General features: G+C 42.3%; 1 protein-coding gene across 2 annotated transcripts in view; it reads right to left on the minus strand.

Moving 5' to 3' along the window:
- Positions 1–20,852, minus strand: part of MRPS31 (mitochondrial ribosomal protein S31) — a 186,574-nt gene extending 165,722 nt beyond the window's left edge. For both annotated transcript variants that reach the window (XM_029602767.1, XM_029602766.1), the window contains exons 1-2: positions 20,600–20,852; positions 15,144–15,452 (exon numbers count right to left, since the gene is read on the minus strand). In XM_029602767.1, the coding sequence (XP_029458627.1) occupies positions 15,144–15,452; positions 20,600–20,715 (425 nt within the window). In that variant the 5' untranslated portion in view covers positions 20,716–20,852. The remainder of the gene's footprint in view (positions 1–15,143; positions 15,453–20,599) is intronic.
- Between the last annotated feature and the right edge of the window lie 1,581 nt (positions 20,853–22,433).

The following is a 22,433-nucleotide window of genomic DNA, read 5'->3' on the forward strand; positions in this document are numbered from 1 at the left end:
CCTGTTTTTAATAGCAAGAGTTTCAATGTATAATAAAGGAGACAGAGGACAATCTTGTCTGCTGCCACTCTGCAAATCAATGGGATCAGAAACCTAGCAATTCATGATCATCTTTGCTTGGGGGCATTCGTACAGCAAGCGGATCCATTTCACAAATGAATATGTGAGACCAGATTTGCATTATACCTAAAACATTTCTATTGTATCCATCAAATGCTTTTTCCAAATCTAAACTACTAATCACTCCATTTTTATTTGCAGAATGTGGCCACCATAAAGCTTCTATGAATACTGGCAATCCCATATAACCCCTTTATAAACCCCATTTGATCTGCTATAACAAGAGATGGAACTACCAAAGTAAGCCTTCTGGCTAATATTGAGGCCAAACTACATCTTATTTATCAGCGAGATAGGGCAATGTGATTCAGGCTACAAAATATCCTTCCTTTTCTTTAAAATACCATAATTATAGCTTAAATAGTTTCCATAGGAAAAGGTCCTTTATGAAGGCAACAATTAAACATTTGTAATAATGGGCCAGAGACAGTTTCATGCAAGATTTTATAAAAGTCAGGGTCCAAGCCATCCAAGCAGCAACCTTTAGTAATTTCAAATTTAAAACAGTATCGACGTTTGCCTTAGTAAGTGAGGAATCCATCCATTTTTCTGATTGTCTAATAATTGAGGTAGACGAATTTCCTCAAAGCAATGGCCACATCAGAAATCTCTTTTGCAGAGCACAACTTTCTACAGAATTCCACAAAGGCTTGAGATTTTCTGTATTCTACAAGCCTTCCCTTGCTTGTCTCAATTTTAAAATATGTCTAAGGCTTACAGTTATTTACTAACCTTGATTAAAAACCAAACATATAAAGTAGAAAGATATGTAGGTTGCCACTGGTAATAAAATATAATGCAAATCACTATTAATAGTAAAGTAGTTGGCTCCAGTGATTTTGTAAGTGACATCTATAGCTCATAGTAAATCCCCAAAATGGCCTCCACTGCAAACCGTAGTGACAAAGTTACATTTCTTTCAAGTCTGAAGCAGGAGTAGTTTACACATAAACCATCATGGCAAAGAGAAGAGGAACTTAAAAAAAAAAAAATTATAAACAGTCCAGCTTGACCCGTTCCCATAAGTAATAGCATCAGTTGAATATTAATGTAATTCCTTCATAGATTTATCCATTTGTTCTTCCGAGTAAAAGCAAATAGTTTTCCCTTTATATATCACTTTCAACTTTGCCGGAAACAGAGCAAATTTAATGCTCTTGCAGAGTAATTTGGAGCAGATAGGGCTCAACACCTTGCGATTCCTGGAGACTGATCGAATAGTCAAATTATAAAAAAAAATTGTTACTTTCATAGTCTATTATATGCCATCCATTTTTTCGTTTTATCCATACAATTCAGAATCCTTGCGATGACAAGCCATGGATGAACTGAACTGTCATGTCAATTCCCATCCTGTGGGCACGTTCCATGATTATGGGTTCTGTTTCCAAGGAAAGGCCTAAACATTCTGGAAGTCACACTTCCTCTAGCTATATTAATTCAGAGTTGTTTACTGATTTGGGAAGGCCTATTATGTATATATCATTCCTTCTCCCTCAGTTTTCCTGGTCTTTGAATCATAGGAAATTGCCATACTGGGTCAGACCAAGGGTTCATCAAGTCCAGCATCCTGTTTCCAACAAAGGCCAAACCAGGTTACAAGAACCTGGCAAGTGCCCAAACACTAAGAAGATCCCATGCTACTGATGCCAGTAATAGCAGAGGTCATTCCCTAAGTCAACTTGATCAATAGCAGTTAATGGACTTCTCCTCCAAGAACTTATCCAAACCTTTTTTGAACCCGGCTACACTGACCACATCCTCTCGCAACAAATTCCAGAGCTTAATTGTACATGGAGTGAAAAAGAATTTTCTCTGATTAGTCTTAAATGTGCTACTTGCTAACTCCATGGAATGCCCCCTAGTCCTATTATCCGAATGTGTAAATAACCGATTCATATCTACTCGTTCAAGACCTCTGATGATTTTAAAGACCTCTATCATATCCTCCCCTCAGCCATCTCTTCTCCAAGCTGAACAGTCCTAACCTCTTCAGCCTTTCCTCATATGGGAGCTGATCCAGCCCTTTTATCATTTTGGTCACCCTTCTCTATACTTTCTTTCCATAAGAGTAGCATTCTCTTTCCACAAGGCCTCAATTTGTACTCTAAAGTTTCCTGTTAAAATTTCTTGTGCAGTAACTCGCTGGTCCAAATTTATTATTTTGACTGCAAGGCATTCAAAACATTTCCATATTTTGTCAAGTAATTTTGAGCTTACTCAGCCTCTCTTCTAACACAGCAGAAACAGTTTTGAGATTTGGTCAATTAACTCTTCTTTGATGTCACATAATGCATTTTCTGCTTTAGATGCCATCTTAGATTCCGTAATTCTGCTTTTTTCCCCCCCCCCCCCCGCAGTAGTCAATTTTGTTGACTATTTCATCGCATAAAGGCAAGACTACTGTTTCCAAAGTTGGAGGAGAAGTCCATTAATGGCTATTAATCAATTATACTTAGGGAATAGCCACTGCTATTAATTGCATCAGTAGCATGGGTTCTTCTTAGTGTTTGGGTAATTGCCAGGTTCTTGTGGCCTGGTTTTGGCCTCTGTTGGAAACAAGATGCTGGACTTGATAGACCCTTGGTCTGACCCAGCATGGCAATTTCTTATGTTCTTAAGTAGTATTTATGAAGATCAGAAGTAAACACAAAAGAGAGTTGGTTGTGTCTCAGCCTTAAGAAGACTCTGGTAAAGTCAAACCCTACAGGAACCTCCTGAAGAGTGACCTCTCAGCCTGCCTGCCTCACCAGAAGTCCGCAGCTTGACAACTGTAAGGCACTGCAGGGCTTATGGGTATCCATATGTACATAGCATTCAAGACTTTCAGACTTATTTGTTCCTGTTACTTTTAGAGACTTTGGTGACTTCGCAGCAACACTGTAAAATTCACAAAATCTATCATAGTAAGTGGTTTAAATCTGGCCCTTGGTTTAGCTAGAGGGCTAATGACTTGTTTTCCATTTTTAGTTTCAGGCAAAGGTACAGCAGAAAACAAAAAGAGTCTAGTCTTGCAAGTCACTTTGCTTTCACAGTTTTAGAATAGTACATCTTATTACCCAAAGTGTTAGCTTCCTGCAATTTCTGGAAGGTGAAAAAAAAAAATCCACAGAAAAACTTGTGTAAAAAGCTCTATGGGACTAACTTAATTCTTAACTTTTGCTTTAGGGACAAAAGTCCCACGTTCTGCAGATTTTTGTTCCCTGCCTGAAGTTGCAGGAAAAAAAAAAAAAAGCACTTTGGGCAAAAGATACACCATTTAAGATTAGAGAAATCTGATTGCACTAAAGGCTTTCTGGCCAATCCTAAACTTGGCACTCACTATTAAGTCTAAATGATATTAACTTTATGTGGTGCTTTATGCAACCTGAAGCCCCAACTAAAGCAAGTAAGCTGGGGAACCACCCACTTGCTCATAGAAATCTAAAAGGTGCAAGATATTCTGGATTTTGCATTTAGTTATTCACCTTTTCCAAATCTGAGCTCACAATGACTTACAATAAAGATACTGTAGTCTCTAAAAAGAAAAAATGGCCTTCTGCAGGAGAAGTGTACCTACTTAAATAGGAAACCCGTAACAAAAGCTGCAAATAGTTGGGGTGGGAGACTGAAAAGAGAGTTGTGAATTTTCCTTACTGAATATTCTAAATATTCTGTCCTCAGTGCACATCACTGTGTACAACTATACAGATAGCCAAATCTTGATTCAACTTGGTACATGAAGACAGCCTCACTGTATCAAGTAGTAAGGGATAGCTTTTACAGAAGCATTTCCTCTATAATGATTCATATAGTCATGGGAAAAAAAAAAAAAAAGCTTACTGTTTTGCAGCTCCACCCCAATGTGATCAGAAGTTAGTTTTAAGCTGAAATACGGAGAAAGAGGATGGTGAAGGGAAAGTATAGTACAAAGGCAGCACATAGCTTGTGGAAAGTACTGAATATTTTTGCCAAAAAAGGTAAGGGGCACAAAGTATTGCTTAAATCATATAGAAGAAATGACAGGATACTGGGCTGATAGATAACCCCCTTTACAGCCCAATGCCTTCCCTTTTAGTCTAGGAAGCTGGAAACTTCAGAGTCACAGACAGAGAAATAGGGAGTTCAAGATGGAGACAAGACCTAATTAAAAGAATAACAATTAGAGCCAGCAGGTAGTTAGAGAGTTAAAGCTGGTCCGTGAAGAGTAGAGCCAAGCAGCTCTGCTTGCCAGTGCTCAGAACTAGAAAATACCTGGCAACTGCCCAGATTTAGTTATAGACACTATAAACTGGATATATGTTTTACAGTCCTTATGGATACAAATGCACTTTTAGCTTTTGAGGCACACACATTCCCTATTACAGTAGTGTTTCCTTGCTATATGATTACTTTTATTTTACATGACACTGGTGATATTTATGCTATTTGTTTGTTATTATTCTGGAGTCCAACAGAATGCGTTTTATTTAGAAGTGCAAGGCTAATGATTCCATATGCGAGTGAGAATGGACAAAATGGAGATTAGAGGCAGTGAGTAACCACAACACATCCACCATATCAGAGAGACCTAACACACTTAGTAGTTTTCCTTATTAGTTAGTTTGGCATTATTTCAGGAGGGCTAGTAGATGAAGAAAACTGCACACTGCATGTCCAGACATAGGGATAAGACCTTAGCACCTGGTAGGATGGGCAGATTCTCTGCCGCGAGCTGAACTGCACTTCAGCAAGGCCAGTCTCCACAATGAAAAAATAATCTCCGGTACCATTTCAGCCCTCCCCCGAAATAACATTTGCGTTCAGCTGGGATAAGAGGGTGCTCATCCAGAAAAGTGGTAGCTTTTGCTAGACTACTGAATATCATTTTCCCTGTTAACTGGGGGAAAGATGTTTACACGCTTATTGTGCTGTTTGTTATTGTCAAGACGTCCTTGTAAGAATCTGTTTGTGCATATATTATACTGAAAATATAGCTTTTCATATTTTCACATGAGACAATCAAGTGTAATTTTCTTAGTGTGTTTTTGTGATCCAGTTTACAGGGCACTACACTCACTTCTTAACTTCTAAAACATGTGCGGAAAACAACAACTGGACAATGAAATGGATCTAAGAATAATGATCACAGAGTTCCTGAACTATTACAGCTATGAAAAGACCTTCCTGGAGTACTTCAGCTGAATTTATGAAGGTAAAAAAGTAATACATTCTGCAGGCTCCGGGGCAGACAGATAAACGGGGCTTTAGGCATTTTCTAAGTCTTGCTGATAGAAAATGGAGAATTTTCACACCCCAAAACAAATCTCCCAGAACTGATTTCTGGCTTGCCAAATCAAAGCAGCGATTACAAATTAAGAACACAGAATGGGGATTCAGTTTGCCTGCAACCAGCAGATGGCAGCACAACATGCAAACATGGTTTCAACATACAGAAGAACACTGAACAATAAAATAGTAACATAGTAGATGATACACCATAAAACTACTGTTATATGAAAGGACACTGAAAATTTGCTACAGATAAAGAAAACAGTTCCGATATATTTACTAACTCCCATGTATGCACAAAGGCAGAGAGTCACGGGCAGGCGAGAAACGACTACCCCACACACATTCTCTCTCATTCAGATACAAAGACACAAACACACACACACTTTCTTGCTCTGACACAGACATACACACTCTCTCGCTCATCTGACACAGACACACAATCATTCTGCTGTTGTACAGCTGCTCATGTGCTCACTCAGTGAGTGCCCCCCTACCCCAGTACTGCCACATTATAAAAAACTTCTTGCTTGCTGCCAGCCCTTCCATAGCCTGCAGAAGCCCCCTCCCTTTCCTAGCACCCACACTCTCTAAGAGACTCACTGGTGCCACGGCCAGGGCTTAAAGCTCACAAGATGCTGGTTGGCTACCCCTGTACTATCAGAATACCTCACACACCCTCACCAAATATAAAACAAAAGACCATAAAGTAAACACAACAAGCCTAACTGTGTTGTGCAGTGTAACAAAGAGAAATAAAAACATTCATAAAAGATCAAATAAAATCAAGAAACAAAATAGTTCATAATATGATTTTATATTAACAAGAATAAATATTTCAAAACAGCTGACAAATAGAACATCGATATTAAAACAACTATGTGAGTTTTTAATTATTTCCCCAAACACCAATAAAATATTTCAAACAGCAGACACATCAAACATCACCCAAAAATTAAAACTAATAAGAATTTAAAAATCTCCTATTCCCCCATACCTGGGATTCTTTTGATATCCAGGCACCCTGAATTACTTGTGGATTGGGGGAAGACAGGGGTCACACAAATCTTATTTCCTCACACACGGGTACACACACACAGCCATTCCCTCACACACACATGCAGCCAGCCTCTCAGGGCCTCATCTTCAGCCGCCACAGAAAGGACTGTGCAGCAGCCCAGCCAGATCTAGTCTTTGGCAATTTTTTTGTTGGGGGGGGGGGGGGGATGCAGATGAAGGCAGGCAGTTCCTGACCACTGCAATCTTCCTCCTCCTCAGTAGCTGTAAACTTACATCTTCCTCCCACAACTGGCTGCTGGGAAGAGGGATGATCACAGCATACAGTAGGCAGAGAAAATGGTCAGTGGTACAGAACGGATTTCTCTTGCTTGCCACAGTTTCTACTCCAAAGATGTTGGCCATCCCTGGTGTATTCAATACATCAAAGGAAAAATTAGTACAACTGTTACAAGCCTAAATAAGAAGCAGTAATGGCTTACAATATTTAATCACATTCACACAGATAACTACATATTGAATATTGCTTCTTTTTACCAATTACTAACCTGTATGCCAATCCAGCAGTATTCCTGGTAAAATACCACACTGATCTTCTAACACACCCACACTATTTCACCAATCCCTATATAGTCTTTAAATTCAAATATTCATTAGAGATAGAGAGGGAAGATTTTAGCCTCTTGGGTAGGGTTGAAGTCTGCAGGTACTTTGTAGCTTAGCCCAAATTTTCAAAGTGGACTTACGTGCATAAATCTGCTTTAACAATTCCCAGGTTATGCAGGTACATGCACGAATATATGTGCAGGAAGCTGCCCCTACTCCCACATAGGTGAAACTTTCTGCATGCACATTTATATGAAGACTTTCAATTTTCAAAATCACAAATAACTACAAAAATTACACAAGTCTAAAACATACCTTACTTTATACCCCCTAGAAGCTTTGGCTCTGTGTGTAGGAAGGGAGATAGGATAGCCCCTTGTCCACAAGAAAAGGCCAACTCTTCCTCTCTATATATATCCCCCGCCAGTCTTTCTCGCAGGCACAAAGAGACACACTCACACATATACTTTTCTCTCAGGGGCTAGCAGAATACTACTCATATGTAAAGCACAGACAGACCCTAAAAAGACAACAAAATATAAATACAAATGTGCAGGCAAAATCTGAACTGGAAATCACAAGCAGCCAGACTATTATACAAATCAAAATGGTAATACAGAAACATCACTGTTCCTTATAAAACAAATAAAACAAGAAATATAAAAAACATTTGTAATAGTAAAACAATACTAATAAATAGAATATGTCAGAAAAGCTGATCAATATAACATCTAATAATTAAAAATTCACATAGATTTTTTTAAATATTTCCCAAAACAACAATATTTCAAAACATCAGACACATCAAATACCACCAAATAATTAAAACTAATTAAGATTTAAAAATCCCCCATTCTCCATACCTGGGAACTTTTGATTTCCAAACACCCTGAAATTGCGAGGATTAGTAGATGGCGGGGTATACAAACTTTCTCCTCTCTCATAAACATACATATATTTTTTTCTCACACAAACTCTCTCATATTCACACACAGAAATGCATACTGACTCTTATGCTCACTCTCTCATTCTCACGTAATTACTTGCACTCACAATTCTACCTGTTTACTCAGAGGAAACTAAATGTGTTATAACCACACAGTCTCTCCTCTCCTTACAAAGAACTTTCCAAAGATAAGTTTTTAAAATATGAAAATAATAAATGAAGGAGCAAGATAGGGAGCTGAGAGAAAAAAACCAAACAAAAAGCCGAGGTAGAATCAGCATTTTAATTTCTCTAATCCTAAGAGATTACCTTATCTTTCCAATTTCTTAGGCCTATCTTAATTTGCTTCAGCAACTTACCATAATTCTCATTCTCTTACATGCTTTCAGATTCACCCGCACTCTCTCTCACACTCATTCATGTGCTCACGGACTCACTGACCCACTCGCACCAACTCTTCTCTCCCTCCAGCCTGCAGTGAATAAGTTTAAAAAGAAAAAAGTTTTACTTACACTAGTGGTCAAGACCCCATGAGGGTAGGGTCTGGGTGGGCTGTTGAGGCTACAAGGAGGCGATATACCTAAGGCCTCCCAAGTCCAGCTCACTTCACTGCTCTGGAGTTGGGAGTTCAGGGCAGCCCTTGAGTCAGATTCAATTTCCCTTGTGTCCCCTTACATCAATCAGGTCTCTATCTTTCTTACTCCCTGTGTTGCTTTCTCTGTTTCTCTCCCCATTTCCCCCAATTTTCTCTCAATCTCCCTCTTTTCACCCCTTCCTCTCCCTCCTCAACTGGCTGACTTTGCTTGTGCCTACCTAAGGAACTCCAGGATCAGACAGAGGCAGTGGAGCAGATGAGTCCCAGAGTGGGTAGTTTCTCCTTCACTTGTGCGGAACCGCTGGAAACAGCAAGATTAAGAGAGTCACGGGAGTGCAGAAACGTTGTGGCTAAGACAACTGCTAAGATCAAGAGACTGGCGCACTGAAAACAATCAATAAATAAAAGAGTCAGGAGTGGAGGAAATAGGCCAGCAAGGGAGCTTGCACTTCCAAACGTGGCGATACTCTCCCTTCATGGCAGCCAGCTTGCGAGGTGGAAGTTGTAAGCCCTAACTTTCATCACTGTGGGCAGGCTGCTGAGAAGTGAGATGGGGGGGGAGGGATCTCCATGCTCTAGCTCTGTTCACTGGGGCAAAAACAGTGGGGAAGAATTTAAAAGGCAGTTTCAGGCCAGCTGCAAGAAACACCCAGAATCTTGCAAAGAGCCACATGTGGGCCACCCCTAGCTTAATCAGATTAAAAAAAAAATTACCACGAGCTCCAAAGTAGACAATTTTTTAGGGAAGAATCCTCCAATATGGTAGTAAACATTTTAAAATAAAGCATGGGAGAGCAGTATCAGTGGGATGCTATCAGCCATCATGCCCCAGGGTCAGGTTACATAGCTAGGGCAGCTGAATGAAAATGTATTCCACTCATTTGTTTGTGCTAAACCAGAGAAAAGCAAAATCTCCCACAGAACTTCAGCCACTTTTGTCTGTCGGGTTCATATGCACCATGAATTGTTCTTCTTATTCAGTCGACCCCTGTGCCACTGCGCTGTTGAAATGTTATGATGATATTGCTCCATATCCTAGTCCTGGGGGGAATTCTGCATTACTGCGGATTTCCACAGATTTCCCTCTTCATCTTGCAGAACCCAGGCCACACTGCCGCTCTGAATGCTATCGCAGGCAGGATCGTGGCAATAATCAATAATGACTCCTCGAGTATGCCGAAGAGGATGATGCCCAGAAGAACATGGAAGGCAGCTTGGCTTGCAGGAGGCAGCGCAGCTATGGTTACACCCTTGCTGCACTAGTGTGGAAATCCGGGTAGGGAGAATGATGGACAGCAGTCGCAGAGCGAGAGAACATGACTCTATACATATCTACCACTGTAAGAGGGGCACTTTCAACTCAGGGAGGGTCAGGCGGTGTAACATGGTGTTGCGACCATCGCCGCTCCACTCCGCCCACCTTACCTCTTTTGTGACTCCCTCTTTGGTTGATGGAAGTTTGGCTGCCGCGGCATCATCTTGCCGACCTCCTCCAGCATCCCCGGACCGGCTAGACGCTGCCTTCCGCCATGTTCTCCTGAAGCCTAAGGGCGCACGCGCAGCCCCGACTCAAGTACCAGCTGTGGCGCGAACCTCAGGGGCGTTCCCCTGAGATGACGTCATCCTCACCGGATACTTAAGGTCTTCGCTTTTGCTAGCTATTTGAGTTTGCAAGGGCTTCCTCCAGGTATCGCTGCGGATGGGATTCGCTCTCTGCATACCTTGCTACTCTGCCTCCTCGAACTTTACCAGAGGTACCCGCTCCTCGGGGCCTCGCTTTCTCTTTTGCCTTTCAGGTCACAGTCTAGAACCGGTACTCGCTCCTCGAGGGCCCACATTCCCGGACCTGCTAACGAATACTACTTCTGCCAGGAAGTCACCGCTGCCTACAACACCAGTGAGTTACCATCTCTCTCAGAGCTTTCCCTGGAACCAGGTACTCGCTCCTCGAGAGCCTACTTCATTCCAGCCTCTGGGCTGCTTCAAGAGACTATTGTGTGAGTGTTACCTTCCAGGTTCTGTTCCTGAACTCTGCATACCCTGCCTACTCACTATATTCAGTTTCTCTACAGCTCAGCCATCCTGGGATCGCTGTTCCAGTGCCTGAGGGACTACAGCCCAGCCGGGCTCTTCCAGCTCACTACTGCCACCTCTGGTGGTTCACTATACAGTTTAATAAAAGAACTAGTGTGTGTCTGTCTCCCAACTCTGAGCCTGACCAGTGGCCCCTCTCGAGAACTTTCCCCATGGGCGTGGTCATCTGCCACCGGACCAAGGATCCACCCACAATTATCACAAATAACACATGGGTCTGCCTAGGGCATTACAGACCCTTGCACCAGCCCTGTGCAAAGCACTGGCAAGATCCAACACTCCAGATGTTAGAAGATAGGCTCCTCATAGAGGTTGGATCACCCTCTCTCTGATGGTAAACAAAAGTTTGCACTCCTGGTGGTAAAAAGCCCCAAGAAGTATCCAAAAATCTCTCTTCTGAGCAGGCAAGAACTGATGGCAAAAGAATTCCAAAACAACCAGAACAAAACAAAACTCACTTCAAAAAAAATACTGCTCTGTTCTTCTCTGGCAGGTCACTGTTGTTCCTGTTTAGCTGAGCAGCAGGGAATAACAGCACCTTTTCTTGGCCTCCTAAGGCAAAAGGTGAAAATCTTCTTTGAGCAGGTGCAGACAGCAGGTCACATTCTTGTTGCAGATTGTTGAAAGATTTAAACTCCAAGCCACTCCCCCCCCCTTCCCACCCCTAGTTAATCATATTACCTGAAAGTTTATTGTTTGGTGTTCCTATTTCTAGTGAAACTTTGAAAATCATTCAGAGTCGCAAAGAAGACTGATACTCTTTCTTCCAGAAGAAAATCACTAACAGGTCGATACAGTAACGTGCAGTTAAAGATTTCCCGTCTGTAACGTGCTGGGAGCGCACAATACAGACGAGTAAGGCCATCCAGCGATACAGTCTCCAGTTTCACGCGTCCTTAGCGCTTCCTAAAATAGACTCATAACCCTTTCCGCACGCGGCATGTAGATGATGTGTAAATGAACGAATTAGCTGTATAATGAAGGAATTAGCTATTCCCCTCCGATACTGTAACGGGCGCTAATATCTCCTCAGTAACCCGCTGTTTTGCCGCGGCCTTAACGTGCTAGTTTACCGCCTCCCCCTAGTAGGAGTTAGGACTGAGAGTCTTGTAGCAAACCCATCGACACCACTTAAAATACTGAAACACAATAAAACACAATAAAAAAAAAAGTGATACAGAGATGATCGAGAAAATGTAATGCTGTGGGACACATAAAACCTGTCAGAAAAAAAAATAAAAATTTTTAAATACCTGTCGGAGGGCCGCGTGGGTCCAGGTGGGCGGCGGCGGGAGCCGGGGAGCGAGTGGTCGCGTGTAAAATCTAGGCCGCGGGCGGGTGGGCGCCTATTCCAAGCGGCGGCGGGGGCGGGTGGACGCGCGATAGTCTCAGACGGGCGGCGGGATCCGGGCAGAGGGAGCCAGCGGCGAAAACGGCCTCCAGCTCCCTCTGCCTGGATGAATGCACGGCAGTGAAGGAATGGCCGTGCGATTTCAGCGCTCAAGGCAGTCACATGCCGTGACTGCCTTGAGCACTGAAATTGCACGGCCATTCATCCAGGCAGAGGGAGCCTCTGCCTGGTTGAATGCAAGGCCCCCGCCGGAATGAATGCCCGTGCGATTTCGGCAGTCACGTGACTGTAGCAAGTCACGTGACTACCGAAATCGCACGGGCATCCATTCCGGCTACAGTAAAATGGGTTGCGCGGTCCTAACGCTTGCCTAAGGCTTCACAGCCGCGGCATGCATTTGCATGCAATTAGAAGAGAGTATCGGGCACTAAGTGAAGAGAACTGTGCGTGCGGGGAGGAAGGGTGCGCCTGACACTGCCGCACTGTTTCTACCGCGGCCTTACAGTATCGACCTGTAAGTAAGAAAAATGTGAAGGCTCTTTGGTTTTTGTACTGTTATTTAAATGAAAATACTAGATTATACTGAACTGCAGAATAATTTGCAAAAAAAATAGTATTTTATTTTGACAAATAAATATGCAGAATTTAGAAAATGTATGCACAGAAGTTTTAATTTTTTGATGCTGAATTTTTTTTTTTTTTTTTACACGCATAATTCTCCAAGGAGTAATACTGCTACCACTACAAACTTATCTGCCAATGTATCTCAAATATGCCTCAGTTAACCCTGTATTAAAAAATCTCCACACTAAACCCAGCAGACCTTGCCAATTATTCTCTTGTACTCAAGTCAACTTTCTGAATGTTTTGAAGAGCCCCCTATCCTGGACTAGCACCAATTTGGTTTTCGTAAATATCACAGCACAGAGACTCTCTTACTCTCCTCTCTGGATAGTGGGCCTCTTTATATGCTACTTCTCCTGGATATCTTTTCAGCTTTTGATACTTTGTATCATTCTATTCTTCTCTTCCATGTATCAGAAACTGTTATCACATGGTTTTCTGATCTCTCTAATCATTTTTAACAGATTAATATAAATGGAACAACCTCATCAAGGCATCCAATCACATCAGGAGTCCCGCAAGGCTCTGCCCTCTCAGCTGCTCATTAACAATGACCTGACCCACCCGCAACTCTGTGTCAATTACAAAATCTATGCTGATGATTTACAGTTTTCCTCCTCTACACCCCTCTTGGCTTGCCAACGTTGAATCTGCATCCTCAGCTTCATTCCATTCAATCCTGGCTACTCAATAGCCTCTCTGAAAATAAATAAATAAATAAATAATTGAAGCTCTTGTCCTTGGCCATCATCCAGTTTTTGCCAATCCCGAAACTTTCCACTTTGCAGGTCACAATTCCTATTTCACAGACGGTTCAAAACTTTAGCATCACTTTAGATCAAAAACTAACCATGACTCCCAGATCAAAACAGTAGTTTAAAAAATTCATTTTACAAACTAGCAAGCCGATTCAGTAAAAACGTGGGATAGCGGATGAACGGCCACTCGCCGGTGCGCGCGATACGGTATGCAAATGAAGTGGTGCGGTAGAATCGGGCAAAAGGAGGCGCTAGGGACACTAGCGCGTCCCTAGCGCCTCCTTTTAGCCCGGAGCGGCAGCTGTCAGCGGGTTTGACAGCCAACGCTCAATTTTGCCGGCGTCTGTTCTCAAGCCCGCCGACAGCCACGGCTCGGAAACCGGACACCGGCAAAATTGAGCGTCTGGTTTTCGGCCCGACAGCCGCAGGCCGAATTCAATTTTTTTTTTTTTTAAACTTTTTTTTGCTCTTCGGGACCTCCGACTTAATATCGCCATGATATTAAGTCGGAGGGTGCACAGAAAAGCAGTTTTTACTGCTTTTCTGTGCACTTTCCCGGTGCCGGAAGAAATTAGCGCCGACCCAAAATGTGCGGCTTTGATTACCTCCACCCTGAGAACACACCCTCCAATGTGCACTCTCCAGTTGGCCATGTTTTTTACACATTCCCTCTCCTAAGGTAGCCAACCTATCAATGACTCTGATTGAATACTCCTTTTCTATATCTGGCCCCCCATCTTCTGGAATTCTCTCTCTCTGAGGCTCAGACAGGACTCTAAACAAATTTAAGAAACTGAAAGCCCATCTGTTTAATGATGCTTTTCAGTAGCTGGAGCTTAGTTACTTGCTCCACCTCTTGTTTTCAAGAGGTGGAGCAAGTCCTTTGTCCTTTTGGTTTGTTCTGGAAGATTTTTATGCATGTTTACCCCAGACTGTTTCTGAAGGGGCAGGTAATAAATGTCATTAAATAAATAAAATGAAAAAAAAAAAAAATCTTATCTCAAAGCAGTAATCAATGTGGTAATCCGAACTACAAGTCCATTCATACATTCAGTGGGGTGAAATTAGGACCCGATCAAACTTTCTTGAAAACAAATGGAGCGAACTGGCAACTCTAAGCCTGATAGCACCAGCCTCTAGTCAGTGCTTTATACTGGGTTGGTACAGGCAGCAGCCTAAGCTCACTAGTGTATAGAGTCTACTAACAGTAGCGCTTGCCAAAGGATGATGCAAGTTAGTTTTAACTCTCTCAATTAATTAGAACTTGATTAACTAGTTAAAATCCATAACCTCCAGAACACTGACCAACTACACCTTAAAAAAACAAAATAAAACAAAAGGCAACATGGTGCTGCCCCACCGGTCCTATAAAAAGGACAGAGATCAAGTGTCACTATTTTGCCCGGTTTGAGCAAACACAGAAAAGCAGAGCTGCTAAGAGTCCTGTGCGCATTGCAGTCACATGCATAAAACACAGTGTTGTCTCAGCTACCACTTCTCTCCTGTTCTCCAGCAAAGTGCCACGTACAACCCTGGAAAGAGTGGTGCTGTCTTTTTATCCTTTTTTTTTTTTTTTTTTTTTTTTAAATATAAAGCAGAAAATACTTGCATCTCTCTGGCAAAAGCAGATTGGCTCACAGGAGAAATTCGGAGTAAATCAACGTGCTTCTGCAGAAGCCGATAAATTCTTTCCAGATTAAACTAACTGCAGGGAACAGGGAGAAGGCGCTCACTGAAACCTCCCACCCCTTAACATGGCACCATATGCTCTGCTCACTTTACCTTCTCCTTTCTCGGTTCTCTCTTGCTTTCTGAAACATGCTGCTTGTGCTTTCAATGTTTTCCACTTCTTTGGGCTGCTCTTTCATCTTGTGCATCTTTAAAGCCTGGAACCTTTTCTTGCTGTTCATTTCCACTTTCATTGTGGCAATAAGGTTTAATAGGTTCTCCTTGGCCTGCCCTGGAGCTTCCTTTTCCCTTTTCACGACTTCCTCTTCAGCAGGACTGGCTGCAGTAGGTGAGGATTCATCGCCCCTCTCGTTGCAGAAGATGTTGCCAACTCTAAACCACCTCTGGCCTTCAACTGCAAACCTAGAGAAAGTATCAAACAAATAATGAGAGCTGGCAGTGAAACAGAGAATTGCCATCAAAAAGTAAACTTAGAAGATCCCCAATTCAATGCACATCGCTTAACTTTCTGCAATTAAATCTTACATTGGAAATTATTTGGGGCAGCAATATGCAAGCCATGCAAATAACCTTTCAGTTTTTCCCAATGGAGAAAAGGAAGCAAGTTAAAAATGATCCCAGCAGGCAGAAGTAGTTGAATACAGGCATCGAGGCAGGGAGAGCAGGCCCTCGAGGAGCGAGTTCATTTTTTTGTTCAACAATATACCGGTATGTGAATTCTTCTTCATGGAAAAATAAGACATCCCCTGAAAATAAGGCCTAGTGCATCTTTGGTAGCAAAAATTAATATAAGACACTGTCTTATTTTCGGGGAAACAGGGTATATACAGACAACAACCAACAAGGTCTGAATTATTTAGTCTGGGTAAACAAATAAGCATGGGTGTAGCTTGCTTATTGTGGCAGTTACTACCCCTAACTAATTAAGCTAGATATTTCACTTAGAGGCAGTTCCAATACTGCTCTCTACATTAATGGTGGGGGTGGAAGGGAAATAGAATCAAAAGGTTACTAAGAGCCAAGAGTGACAGATAAGAAAGAGGAAAAAAAAAAGTGCAAAACTTGCTGGGCAGACTGGATGGGCCATTTGGTCTTCTTCTGCCGTCATTTCTATGTTTCTATAAATCATGAATAAAAATGAGTAAATTACCAAGTAAAAAATAAGACCCAAAAAAAGGGCTTAAAAACTTGAAAATAATATGAAACATTTAAAAAAAATGAATAGTCAATATCCTGGTTCAAACCAGAGAGATATATTGAAAAATAAAATGCTGCTCTTCTCTGATCAAGCATAAATCTATATTACCTCCTTGCCTCTTAATTTTAACGTGAAATATTATTTTTGTCCTTTGTCCAAGTTTATTGTATTATTGTTATTTTATGGACTAGTATGTATGTATCATTATGTATTAGAGTGCCTCCATTATAGATATGTGCAGACTGAAAGATCCTACAAGGGTGTATGAATATGTATCTGGGTTCAGTTTTTCTTTTTTCTCTGTTACTTCCCTCCCTCCCCTGTTTTCCCACCCTTTACCCTCTTCACTTTGTTCCTCTCCTTCTCCCCTTTGCCTTCCACCACCTTCCCTCTTCTCATGGTTTCAATACTGAAGCATAGAAATGACGGCAGAAAAGGACCAAATGGTCCATCCAGTCTGCCCGGCAAACTTATGGTAATATCTGCTGCGCTGTGTAGGTTACCCCATGCTTATCAGTTTCCCAGACCATAAATGTCAGGGTCCTTGGTTGCTGTTCAAATCCAATTTCCCTTTTCCCCCCTACTGTTGAAGCAGAGAGAGCCGTGATGGAGTTGCATCAAGCATAAAAAGGCTTAATGGTTAAGAATAATAACCACCACACCAGCAAGTTACCCCCATCCTCCTGCCTTTAAGATCCACAGTGTTTATTCCCTTGCCCCTTTGAATTCTTTCACTGTTTTCATCTTCATCACCTCCTCTGGAAGGGCATTCCAGGCATCCACCAACCTTCTCCATGAAGAAATATTTCAGGATATTGGTTTTGAATCATCCTCCCTGGAATTTCATTTTGTGACCCCTAGTTCTACTGATTTCTTTCCAACAGAAAAGGTTTGTAGAATGTGCATCATTAAAACCTTTCAGGTACCTGAAGGTCTGCATCATATCTCCCCTGTACCTCCTCTCTTCCAGGATGTACATATTCAGATCCTTCAGCCTCTCCTCATAGGTCTTATCACCATTTCGGTCACTCTTCTCTGGACCACCTCCATTCTTTCTTTGTCCCTCCAGAATTGAACACAGTACACGTGAGGCCTCAGCAAGGAAATGTACAAGGGCATTATCACCTCCTTTTCATTTCCTTTCTTCCCTTTTTATAAGTGATTCTATTTTGTCTATTGATTTTTATTCTGTGTGACACAGTGATATTTCTGCACCATTATGATGTACGAAACAGGTTGTAATTTTTAGGTTTTTTAATTGTGTAGTTTGACACAGGAAACAGAGTTTGACACAGGAAACAGAGAGTAGGACTAAATGGTCAATTTTCTCAGTGGAAAAGGGTAAACAGTGGAGTGCCTCAGGGATCTGTACTTGGACCGGTGCTTTTCAATATATATATCAATGATCTGGAAAGGAATACGATGAGTGATGTTATCAAATTTGCAGATGATACAAAATTATTCAGAGTAGTTAAATCACAAGCAGACTGTGATACATTACAGGAGGACCTTGCAAGACTGGAAGATTGGGCATCCAAATGGCAGATGAAATTTAATGTGGACAAGTGCAAGGTGTTGCATATAGGGAAAAATAACCCTAGCTGTAGTTACACGATGTTAGGTTCCATATTAGGAGCTACCACCCAAGAAAGAGATCTAGGCGTCATAGTAGATAATACATTGAAATCGTCAGCTCAGTGTGCTGCAGCAGTCAAAAAAGCAAATAAAATGTTAGGAATTATTAGGAAGGGAATGGTTAATAAAACGGAAAATGTCATAATGCCTCTATATCGCTCCATGGTGAGACCACACCTTGAATACTGTGTACAATTCTGGTCGCCGTATCTCAAAAAAGATATAGTTGCAATGGAGAAGGTACAGAGAAGGGCAACCAAAATGATAAAGGGGATGGAACAGCTCCCCTATGAGGAAAGGCTGAAGAGGTTAGGGCTGTTCAGCTTGGAGAAGAGACGGCTGAGGGGGGATATCATAGAGGTCTTTAAGATCATGAGAGGTCTTGAACAAGTAGATGTGACTCGGTTATTTACACTTTCGAATAATAGAAGGACTAGGGGGCATTCCATGAAGTTAGCAAGTAGCACATTTAAGACTAATCTGAGAAAATTCTTTTTCACTCAACGCACAATAAATCTCTGGAATTTGTTGCCAGAGGATGTGGTTAGTGCAGTTAGTGTAGCTGGGTTCAAAAAAGGTTTGGATAAGTTCTTGGAAGAGAAGTCCATTAACTGCTATTAATCAAGTTTACTTAGGGAATAGTCACTGCTATTAATTGCATCAGTAGCATGGGATCTTCTAGGTGTTTGGGTAATTGCCAGGTTCTTGTGGCCTGGTTTGGCCTCTGTTGGAAACAGGATGCTGGGCTTGATGGACCCTTGGTCTGACCCAGCATGGCAATTTCTTATGTTCTTATGTTCTTATGCATCACCTTTAGCTTTCTGTTAGGCAACTAAGTAAACTGAAATAATACTAGGTCCTCTGAATTCTCTCAAAAGGCCTGACCATGGCTAAATAATACATCACAACACAATGCTAGTTTCTAAGCAGATGTTAGTAGCTAAACTCAGGACACTTTTTGCAATGCCTGATAATCCTGAAAAAATATGCTCTGGATATACATTTGATTTTGTCTCTTATCTCATCTCTATTTAAAGCTGTCTCTCAATACTGAACTATAATCAAAGCTTAATTTGTGGGGGAACGGCCAGTACTTCTATTTCAAACTTAAGAGGCAGAGCAGCAGGGGTGTTCTGCTCTAGCCCCTCTCCTTCAGGCAGCCTGCAGGGAAGAGGAGAGGAGGGGCTTAGCCAGTCTGCTCCCTAAACTGGTTTCTTCCCTCCCATTTTATGAGGAGCAGGATGGGAAGGAGTGAGTCTAAAGCAGATTCTGCAGAGCAAAGAACAAGTTAAAAAGTGGTTGAATTAGCACAAGCTTGAAACTTATGAGCAGCAGTGCCAGTCATCAAGGCTTCAATCCTGTTGTTATTATCACAAGTTTCAAACTCGTGATAATGCAACCTTTTTTGTGTCCGTTTTACTTTCTGGTAAAACAATCCAGAATGATCTTCTGCCACCTTTTTCCCGGGATTCAAGGAGAATAGAACTGGTGGTGGAAATTAGTTCTGGTTCCCCTGAAGAAAAGTGCAGTGCTGGTGGTGGCATGAACCATTTCTGGCCCCAGAGGAAACAAAGCAGAATGTATCGGTGCTGCCTTTCCTGACATGGGAGCAGCCTCATGAACTTCATTTTTGTTCAGTTTCAGGAACAACTGAGGAGGCCATGAGGGACAACAGTCAAGGTCAAAGAGACAGAAGGTGAATGCCTGTTAGCCCCACTTCTGCTGTTGCTGATACTGGATTATTTTCATGTGTGTTTAGGAGAGCATTCATACCCAACCCTGGACCCCCCATCACAGATCACACCTGAGCCTAGCCCTTCTCCCTCACACAGGTCACACTCAACCTCTTGTCCCCCTGCCCACACACACACTTTCAGACTCTTACCTGCTCTACTTTTTTTGTCTATGAATTAAGTCTGGACTATAATACAGAAATCCATTTGCAATAGCATTCTCTTCAAAAAATAAAAAAATTCTGGATGTGCTTTTAGTACTGTTGTCACTCACAAACCCTTTTACTCCTGGATTAATTTATCTGGTTTTAACTCTTTGCTCCATTCACACTGTAGAAATACTCCAAGAATAGTTAAATTAAAAACAATCCAAGAGTTGATATCAAAACTTAATTCGCATGTGTTTCATACAACATTACTTACTCCTGGAAAAACTAATCCAGAATGGACACTACTTTCATTGTAGTACAGGGTTCCCCAAACCAAGTCTAGTGACCACCCCCGTTTTCTCCACTGCGAACAAGTATAAGAGGTATTTGCATATACTGAAGACCTTATATATGCAGCTCTCTCTAATGCACGTTCACTGTATCCGGAAAACTCAGGCTAGGGCTGGGAAGCTCTGTTCTGGTTTGTGGGCGTGGGCACGAACACAAACAGGAGAAAGCTGGCAGTGACGGGAGATGGCTCGGGGCTCTATTGCCCTCTCCGGTCTCGCTACCGCCGCAGGCATCGCAAGCACTTTGGAATTCCCCTGATCTACCAGAGCCTACAATAGCAAAAATAAAGCCAATCGAGTACCACCACTACAACTAACCTTCATGCTAAAACGCCGGGGCCGGAGAATAGCCTATAGATAGCACAGCAGGGAGTCAGCGCAACCCCTTCCCGAGGAGAAAAAAAGAGCAAAAGCTTCTGCTCCGCCATCCCACCTCTCCCAGAAAAGAGGAAACAACAACCATCCCCTCCTGTCTGCGCGCTACCTTATGCCACTGGCCGGCTCTCCAGAGTAAGAACCTGGGCTCAGGCCGCCGAGCCGCATAGCGACAGGGCCCAGGTAAGGTCGCCCTGGCGCGCACTGCAGGATCCGGCCGTACATCCCCAGGACAGCTCCGGTATTTCTTCACCGGCGGCGGAGGCTGAGAAAGACAGATACGATTTGTAACAGCGACTTTAACCCGCGCCCAGCACACGCTGCGCTGCATGCGCGTCGCCGGTTCCCTCCCGGGCGGGCAACACAACCCGTGAGAGGAAAGTTCCGCCCCTACAACTAACCTTCATGCGTTATCGAGGGGCAAGCTTCGAAACGTTACTCCGCTTCCCGCCCGACTAATACGGGTACAGCCGACTAATTCGGAGGGCAATTTTCAAAAGGGTTACCCGGCTGAAAACGACCCTTGCCGTTCAGCTACTAAAAAATGCATAGGTAGTTTTACATTGTAGGTATCTTGAGCTGGCTACGGCCAATGCAATAATCCGTGCAGAAACAATGTGCTGGATTTCAACGCATGGTTTTAAGGCTCAGATTAATTGTTTTTAAACGACCAATACACTAAACTAATACTATGCCAAGGCACTTGAAGTTTAAAAAAAAAGTGCTTGACTGGAAAATGTAAGAAGTGGGGGCCATCCCTTGAAATATACTTACCCAGCTAACGTCAAAATTTCGTTCATTATTTGAAGCTATACCCCCCCCCCCCTATTTATGCTTCCTTACCAGTCCTCACATACATCTTTATAAATGTACTTAAGTATTAGCTCCATTATTAGAAGTTCATGTACGAAATAAAGAATACTTTATCGGGAAACTATGTCCAGCTATGACCTAGTTTCAGGAGATATATTGCCAAACCAAATAGAATATTTTATAGTTTATACTTAGGTACTGGAAGACTTGAATATTATGACTGAAAAAAATTAACAGAAATATTGTATAACCCCCTGGCCATCTCTGGTCACCTTCTGGAGCAACTCACCCAAACTGCGGAAATCAGACCTGCAGGGCCAAACCTAGCTGAGGACACAGCTCTCAAACACCTCCACAAATTCAAAGTCCACTACAGATGGTGTGCTCCAATGAAAGATAATTTATTTAAACAAACTGATCAAACAGGGCAAAAATTGTAGAAAACACGCTTCTATAAAAATCAGCAGTTTTATTCTCAATTATTTTCCAAGAGTTCAGAACAATTACAAATCACAGTTCTATGTATAAATCTCTCTTCATCCTTGAACTAGCCCAAACTTCATTAACATTCACAACAGTTTAAATCCAATTAGTTATTCACAACTTTTAAGATAACTGCAAGGCAACTCCCTCCCTCTTCTGTAGATGGAATGCAGCTCCCCAACCCTGATCAGAGACTGAAATCAGGCACAGGTTCTTGTGTGGTCTGACCACCAAACAAAAGAGAAAAAGAAATCTTGTTGAAGACCTTCTGTATCTTGCTTGAGCAGAAGATGCTGAGTTTCAAGGGAAGGCATTGAGAGTCACGCATGTATTCTTGGAAGTAAGAAAGATCCTCCATACTGCAGTCCTTATGCTTGGTGGAGAAAAAAGGCCTCCAGAACATATCATTATAAAGAAGGGTCTGCATACAGGGATCTCTGCAGGGCCTGCAAGTGGAATATATTTATCTGGCTGTTCAAGCACAACAACCCCTGTCTGCCCTCCCCTAGGGTGAGATTCAGGACCCCTGCAGAGATCCAGAGCTTCCTGCTGGCCTAGAAGTCCAGCAGGTTTCTCCAGGTGTAGGCAAGGAACTCCAGGGTTGGGCCCAGGGTAGTCAGCTAGTACCACAGCTTGCTGACCACAAG

The sequence above is a fragment of the Rhinatrema bivittatum genome, chromosome 5 (assembly GCF_901001135.1).
Source record: "Rhinatrema bivittatum chromosome 5, aRhiBiv1.1, whole genome shotgun sequence".
In the NCBI taxonomy this organism is placed as follows: Eukaryota; Metazoa; Chordata; class Amphibia; order Gymnophiona; family Rhinatrematidae; genus Rhinatrema; species Rhinatrema bivittatum.